The sequence below is a fragment of the Monopterus albus genome, unplaced genomic scaffold (genome assembly GCF_001952655.1).
Source record: "Monopterus albus unplaced genomic scaffold, M_albus_1.0 scaffold38.1, whole genome shotgun sequence".
In the NCBI taxonomy this organism is placed as follows: Eukaryota; Metazoa; Chordata; class Actinopteri; order Synbranchiformes; family Synbranchidae; genus Monopterus; species Monopterus albus.
In genome coordinates, this window is record NW_018127918.1 from 272,260 (window position 1) to 280,337 (window position 8,078).

At 41.9% G+C, this 8,078-nt stretch overlaps 1 protein-coding gene across 1 annotated transcript in view; it reads right to left on the minus strand.

The window, feature by feature from the left end:
• aldocb (aldolase C, fructose-bisphosphate, b) overlaps positions 1-6,248 on the minus strand; it is a 9,516-nt gene extending 3,268 nt beyond the window's left edge. Inside the window, exons 1-7 of the mRNA XM_020598428.1 lie at positions 6,140-6,248; positions 2,374-2,490; positions 1,984-2,195; positions 1,244-1,298; positions 995-1,155; positions 727-810; positions 429-603 (exon numbers count right to left, since the gene is read on the minus strand). Of these exons, the coding sequence (XP_020454084.1) occupies positions 429-603; positions 727-810; positions 995-1,155; positions 1,244-1,298; positions 1,984-2,195; positions 2,374-2,485 (799 nt within the window). The 5' untranslated portion in view covers positions 2,486-2,490; positions 6,140-6,248. The remainder of the gene's footprint in view (positions 1-428; positions 604-726; positions 811-994; positions 1,156-1,243; positions 1,299-1,983; positions 2,196-2,373; positions 2,491-6,139) is intronic.
• Between the last annotated feature and the right edge of the window lie 1,830 nt (positions 6,249-8,078).

Below are 8,078 nucleotides of genomic sequence, written 5' to 3' on the forward strand. Positions count from 1 at the left end.
AAAGGGTGTCCTAATTTTTTCACATGACTGTAAGTGACTTAAAGCTTTACTCATTATACAATACATTGATAGTATGGCACCGGGTGCATTTTTAACATTACATACTTGAAATAGTAATTTAGAAGCTTTTAGGCATTATTTTCCATGTGTCAAAATGTCATTTACATAGACTTGAAGATCCGACTTGGTGTAAGACACAGCTGCATTACCAGGCACACATGTAAATGATGTGATGAAATGTGCATTTAAAAAAGCTCAGACTTTCAAGAAATGATAGAATTTAATGAACATTTTAATCTCAGTTATCTATAAATTTGACAAATAAATTCAATATATTTATGGTGTCATGTCTGTCATTTTGGAGGTACAGTATACAGATACTGTAACGATCGTGCACAATTAATCTTTGTTTCTTGTGTGTCTCTGACCTGTGACAGCAGGAGGCACAGTGCGGCGCAGCGCAGTGACAGTAGCCATGGCAATCTCCTCACTGCTGTACTTGGTGGGGCAGGAGTGTCCAGCTGTGACCATGTTGGGTTTCAACAGTGTCCCCTCCAGGTACACATGGTGATCTGACAGCGACTTGTACACTGCAGCCAGGACCTAGCAGTAGAAGACAGATATATGTACAGTATGCAAAAAGGCAAAAGCGTCATCACTAACACGTAACAAAATATCAGCTTTACAGGACATATACAGCGGTTTGTTTTATATACAGTACTTTACCTTCTCAGTGACATACTGGCAACGCTTCAAGTCATGCTCTCCATCAGGGAGTATCTCAGGCTCCACAATAGGAACAATACCATTCTAGGAGACATCAAAGTATAGGTATAAGACAGTGTTACAATGCTCAGTTATATCCTCAAGTAGCCACATATTCTCACTGGCCACTTTGCTGATGTGTGGAAATTTAACTTGTTGGGGTGCTTATGAAAGGAAATATAACTTTAACCCAACTAAATGAAAAGACAGTAGGCAATCTCCCACTAACCTGCTGGCAGATACTAGCATATCTAGCCAGTACATTCGCGTTCTCTATGATGGCCAGATTAGATGGTGTGGTGGCACTGATTTTCAACACACTGCGCCACTTAGCAAAGTCTGCACCGTCCTTCTTGTACTGCGCACAGCGCTCAGACAGCCCATCCAGACCTACACGTGCACAGAATCATCCATAAGAAATACAGCAGGGGTTTTTGTAATGCTTGCAAGGTTTTCAGAGTGTGTTCCTTATGCCTACCCTGAGTGGTGGTCTCGCCATTTGTTCCAGCCAGGGGCACAACACCTTTGTCTACCTGTAAAAAGGTAAACAGAAAAAGCTGTAAGCAATGCTGTACATATGATATTGCGCTTAAATATATGTCAAATTCTCAAGTGCATCAATCGTTTCCTTAAGCAGGAGTTCGTTTTCCATATTATCTAGAGCAATGGAACCAAAATCCCCTTAAATGTAAGTATTACAACTAGGAACTGAATATGACCTGAAAGCTCCACGACCCAGTTTGTCTTCACAACCTGGTTTGCTGTTATGGGTTGGGCAGGTGTATGTGCCCGAGCCTGCCAACAGTGAGTCTGTGTTTTCATATACAGTGTAGAAGCCCTTCTACTTTTACATGCCAAACTAATGATGGGTGTGTTTTTGTCTGCTATACTGAAATACCAAGCCGTTTTATAATATGTGGGGCATTCAGGGCTAAAGCTAACAGCCACCAAATAAAGCTGAGCTAGCACCCAGGTTCTTGTGTTTAATATGACTGAGGTTAGGAGTGACACGAGGAAAAAAAAAACCCCAAAAGCTGGAGCCAGGTAAGGGTTAAAATGTTTGGGAGAGAGGCTGTAACTTTAGGAAGAGAGGAAAGATGACCATTTCCCATTAGAGAAAGATGAAGATGCTTATTTAAAATGACTGTTAGGCCAGATGAAATCCACTGTTCCACAGCTTTGGAGGTTCAAATATGGCTGCAACACAGCACTATGTACCTTGATGCCAACAACAATGCCACGGTCTTTGATGAGCTTGGCGAAGGGGGTGCCATCATCTGTGCTCTGGTAGAGGGTTTCATGGAAGAAGATGACCCCTCCAATACAGTTGTCGATGCGCTCGTCAGCTGTGAAGAGCAGCTGACGGTAGCGGCGTCTGTTTTCCTCTGTGTTTTCAACACCAATGGGGTTCAAACGCTTCGCCATGCTGCCTGCAGGCAACACATTCAATTATTCATACATGCAGGCTGAAATTAGGACAGATCCTTATTTAGCTTTGGGCTGTTCATTCATTGACAACTCAGTTAAAGACATATTTTAATATCCGAGTAGTGTATAGCATTATCTACAATACTTTCTCATTTTGACACGACACACACACACACATACCGGTGGACTCATCAGCTGCAAGGATGCCTTTTCCTGGAGCTACTATCCTTTGAGCAATGTCCTGTAGCTCCTTCTTCTGCTCAGCAGTCAGAGCGGGATACTGGTGAGTCATGGTGGCTGGGGGGAGGGGGTCATGGAGGGACGGAGAGACAGACACATAGAGAGGTCACATCATTTGTTTCAGTGTCTCGACCTAGACGACTGCAGAGCACCAGCCTCACTGGCCCTCTATTGTCAACAACATGGCTACCTCACTGCAGCACTACGCTCTCCTCAGCGAGGGCGGGAGGATGGGCGAAAGTGACTAAACCTCCTAGAAGATGGCACTTGAAGTCACACACACACGTATGAGGAAACCAAAGGGTGTGAACTTCCTTCTTATTCAAAGCTTCCTTGTTGACAGTCATATCATCCCAGGTTGAATATGACTGTGTTCACTCAAAAGACAAATTTGCTTTTGATATGCTGTCTGGTCTCAGTCATACAGAAACCATTACTGTACCATGACGCACAGCCTGCAAACCTGATTATGTTGTTTCCTATTCCCTTCTTCACTCTGCCATAGCTAAGCGGTTATGTAACCCCTCCCCCACCCACTCCATCTCAAACCATAGAGGGAGCGATTGTGCAACAGCATGATTATACATGCTGCTGCCTGTCCTCATTATAGCACGGCTGGATGCAGCACGGTTCGTTTCTCTCTGCTCAGCAACCTTCCCCTGGTTTGCTCCGTCATTATACCCCTATTTGTGCACTGCACAGATCCAGGCCTTTTATTTCTTTGACTTGATTAATACATGACTTGCTTCCTCACTTTTAATCACTGCATTGAATTTCTTTCAAACCCTCACTGAGGAATGCTGCTTCTTTCTGAAAGCAAAAATCTAGTGGCTAAATATATCAACACAAGAACACACTAGACTGGTGAATTCCCATTTTCACACATCCCTGAAGCATGTCGCAGGCTGCGCTGGGGAACAAGCTGTGACTTCAGCAGTTGCTAAGCTGCTCCTACAGAGCTGGACAAAACCAGCTACAGTTACCATACAGGGTGAACCACTGTGAATGCAGAGGACTTGCATTACAGCAATCTAGACTAAACCTAAACTATCATGTTAGATTATAAAGAGTTGTCTGGTTCATCAACTGAGAAAAGAAATCTTAGGATGAGGCCAAAGGAATGTTTAATACAAACATCATGAAGAAAGAAAGAAAAACAGGCTTTCTAGATAACAGGAAGCTCTAGAGTATTTCAACCAGGCATGATGTATTCTGATACCAACCATGCAGTACATTTACACAGTCAACTCACATGACTGCCTGATTCCCAACTGAGACAAGTTCACTGTGGGAGGACACTGCTCTTTATCCCATGTTAATCCCCAGATTAAAGATATAACAATCTTTATGGCTGTGTGTGCACAGTCCTGCTCTACTGTTAGCCAGACAAAACTCAGGTTCAGCAAATACCTGCCATCTTTTGTGAAGCACGCTTCAACAGTACTTCTTCACTGACTCTGAGCCTAGGGTGGTTGGGTATCTGCTGAGAAAACACTGCAAAACACTTTGCAAATCAATGTCAAATGTCAATGAGGCTAAAGCCTGAATACTGCAAATCTGATTTATCAAAGAAACTTGGCAGAAGACAACTTGTTGCTCATTGTCACACCTTCCACTCACAACAGTTAATCACACAGACTATTTCTATTTTAGTTCCTGTTCTTTATATCGCCAGGAAAAGCTCAGCCTCCACTGGGGGAGCTAAAGCACAAAGGATGAGAAAGAAGAAGCTCCATCAGTTGCTTCATAAACATTGAGCAAACAGGTTAGAGGCTGCGGAATATTTTTTAAAAACCTGTACATCTTGAAGATTACACTAACCTTCATCTTAATTAGCCACTAGATGTGAAAGGTCTGGTGGGAACATCTGGTGGGAACACTGTACACTGAACTGACTCCATTTTGAAAACAAAATGGAGGACCACTGATGAAGACATAATGGTTGACAGATGGACTGCAGTCAGCACTGAAATGTTTATTATCCATTCAGGCTGGCCACAGAGTCTGAGTTCTTTGCATGCCTGAAGAAGTCGATCTGGTCCAGGCGACATAAAACACCTTTCATAGTCTTTAAGTCCTGTTGAAAGGACTCAAAGAACCACACCAAAGCTCCTCTGACATTTACAATAATTGCTCAGACACCAATGACAAAGTCATGTGTCATATCCTGGCACGCACTGTATGAGTAAAACCAAAACTAGTGTATACTGCTACTGAGTAAACTCAGTTCAGTACATCACACTGGATTTCAGTACACCACGAGGATTCATTATTTTAAAGATAAATGATACAGTCTAGACTTGATGTAGCCTCTTGGGTAACAAAATGTCTAAGGTTGTTCATGTAGAAACAGATAGAGGTGATATGCTTCAGCAGCCACCACCTGTCCATACAAACACAATTTCTACACTGCTTCACTAAAGCCACCTCCCTAAGATGCTGAACCACTTAACACTGATCACTGTATGTGAAATAATTCTGTCAGTAATAATCAGTCCAAATACAAGGTACAGCAATGATACTCCGGACTTATTTTCTCTACAATACAAGCTGCATGACCTTTAAGGGGGTGAAATGGCTGCTGTGGGTTAGCACTAGTTAAAGGTGAAAGTAGTGCATTTAGTCACAAGAAGGGCTGTTGGTCTTGGCACTGATGCATGTCCCAGTGTGTGGGCCGTTTCAGTCTTCAGGTGTTGCTCCAGCAGAACTAGCAGGAGCACCATATCCCATGCAGCTCTCTGATACATGAGCCTATAGCAGACGTCAAAGCTGTGTGTTGCACTTCAGAGGGAGGCTGATAACGGTGACAATGTGCATATCATGCTACAGTACATGACATTTCACCAAGCTTCTTAACCCCAAACAATTACATGAAATATAATCACTATTTTCTTTAAAAAGAGAAAACACTGTCCGAAAACACAGAATATGCGTCATAATTTCCTCCTAGCCCAAGAAGGCATTGCAGAATACTGATTTATGGTCAATCCGCTAATCGAAGAATGAACCAATCCGTTCAGTATTTGTCTATGTACTGTAGTGTTAGGTCTATAGGATGAAATCTGGATTTACAAATACATTCATGTGTGAAGCTAGAAATAAGTGTCTTTTACTGAATTGCACATATGGAGTCTCCTCAGCATGCTCCGCCTCCCATCACATCACATCGGAGGAAGTCTACGTGCTGCAGCTCAGATACACAGAACACCGCCGCACCAACACCCTCTCTCATCACCTACCACTGCTGCTACTCGGATAAACAAGCACATTCCATTTTAAAATAAAAACATAAAAATGGTATGGTGCTTCTACCGTCATTTGAAATTATCTTAAAAGCAGACGCAACCCGCTTTTTCCTGCTCACATTCATCCTTGAAGGTCACCCTTTTTACGCACTTCCTGTTGCGTATTTCGATAATGGGCTGCTATGCACAACTTTAAACAGATATTTAAAAAAATAGTAAGACTCTAATGCCTTTCTGCCAAAGGATACCACAGCCTGAGTACCATAGGTACAAACAATACTACTAATAATTAATGGATAACTAGCTAGAAAGAGACAGTTAGCTACAGCTCGTGAAGGGCAGCATCACATCCCGATCCCCATCCTCACCATTACTATTTTTATCATCTATACCTGCTCAATAAATACAATTGATAAGTTCCTGGAGCTACGATTATTGATAAGCGCAGACTTTATTCTTACCTGTTAATTGGTATCTTAACGGTCAAAGAGCAGCTAGAAGGTATGCTGATGATTCAGTTCAGTCTCCTGTTTCACTGCTGCAGCGCAACGTGACCCTTTTCAAAGCCTCGAGCCGAGGGTGGAGTCAAATCACTGCGTCATGTGATGCGACAACCCTGGTACCTACGGCGCATGCGCCCCAGAGCATCACAGCTATGGGCCATAGGAAATGCAGCATGATTCTGCACCTTTTAGCTGTGATGGAGTTTGACCTCAAAAGTTTTTTGACAGGGATCTTCTTTAAAAAAACCAAACAAACCTCACCGGTTTATCCAACGAACCAACCAAACATTATTTACAAAAATTGAATAAAAACTTTGTAAGATATCCCTTTTGTAGGGTTGGTCATGCCACATAGGCCTACAAAAACTGGAGTAGCCTACAATGTCAGTTTATTGCGGAACATCCACACCTTCCATTACATTGCCATGGTAAAAAATATTGTTTGGATTCACTGAGTGTAGCAGTAGTGACTATAGCAAATAAATGCAATGGAGGAAAAAGTAGATGTGCCTCTGAAATGCAAGAGGTATACAGTGCCTTAATATGGAAACACTCAGCACAGTACAAGTATTGCAAAATTATACTTAAGTAACCTATTCAAACTCAAGTGAATTCCAACTCATAGATACTTTATAAAATGTGGTTTCTTAAGCAAATATGCACACATTGTTTCTACAGAAACAATGTGGTATAGCTTCTAAGAAAAGTAGCAATTATGATTTTCAACCACTGAATGTCTGTAGTCTGTGTTTTTAGCATATCACTTATTGATTTGTTGGAAAACTGTTTAAGACTACTCCTGTCTTTTTGTCTTTCTTCTAGCAATCAAATGAAGACAAAATGAGCAGATCAGTAAAAGTTTAATATTTCATCTGTACAGGAGACATTTCTGCTGCTTGTTTGTGAAAGGTTAAATCACAGCCTGAATAAAGGTACAGAATATGTTTTATAGAATATATATAGAATATGTTTAAAGATCACAGCAAAATCACTAACAGGACAACCATGACTAGTCACTGGAAATAATGTATGAAAGACAGATAGATAATAACTTTGAGTTGTGCAATCCTTCTTTTGCACAGCTGTTGAGCACATACAGTGGGTACGGAAAGTATTCAGACCCCCTTAAAATTTTCACTCTTTGTTATATTGCAGCCATATGCTAAACTCATTTAAGTTCATTTTTCCTCATTAATGTACACACAGCACCCCATATTGACAGAAAAACACAGAATTTTTGACATTTTTACAGATTTATTCAAAAAGAAAAACTGAAATATCACATGGTCATAAGTATTCAGACCCTTTGCTGTGACACTCATATATTTAACTTAGGTGCTGTCCATTTCTTCTGATCATCCCTGAGATGGTTCTACACCTTCATTTGAGTCCAGCTGTGTTTGATTATACTGATTGGACGTGATTAGGAAAGCCACACACCTGTCTAAGACCCTACAGCTCACAGTGCATGTCAAAGCAAATGAGAATCATGAGGTCAAAGGAACTGCCTGAAGAACTCAGAGACAGAATTGTGGCAAGGCACAGATCTGGCCAAGGTTACAAAAAAATTTCTGCTGCACTTAAGGTTCCTAAGAGCACAGTGGCCTCCATAATCCTTAAATGGAAGACGTTTGGGACGACCAGAACCCTTCCTAGAGCTGATCGTCCGGCCAAACTGAGCTATCGGGGGAGAAGAGCCTTGGTGAGAGAGGTACAGAAGAACCCAAAGATGACTGTGACTGAGCTCCAGAGATGCAGTCGGGAAATGGGAGAAAGTTGTAGAAAGTCAACCATCACTGCAGCCCCCCACCAGTCGGGGCTTTATGGCAGAGTGGCCCGATGGAAGCCTCTCCTCAGTGCAAGACACATGAAAGCCCGCATGGAGTTTGCTAAAAAA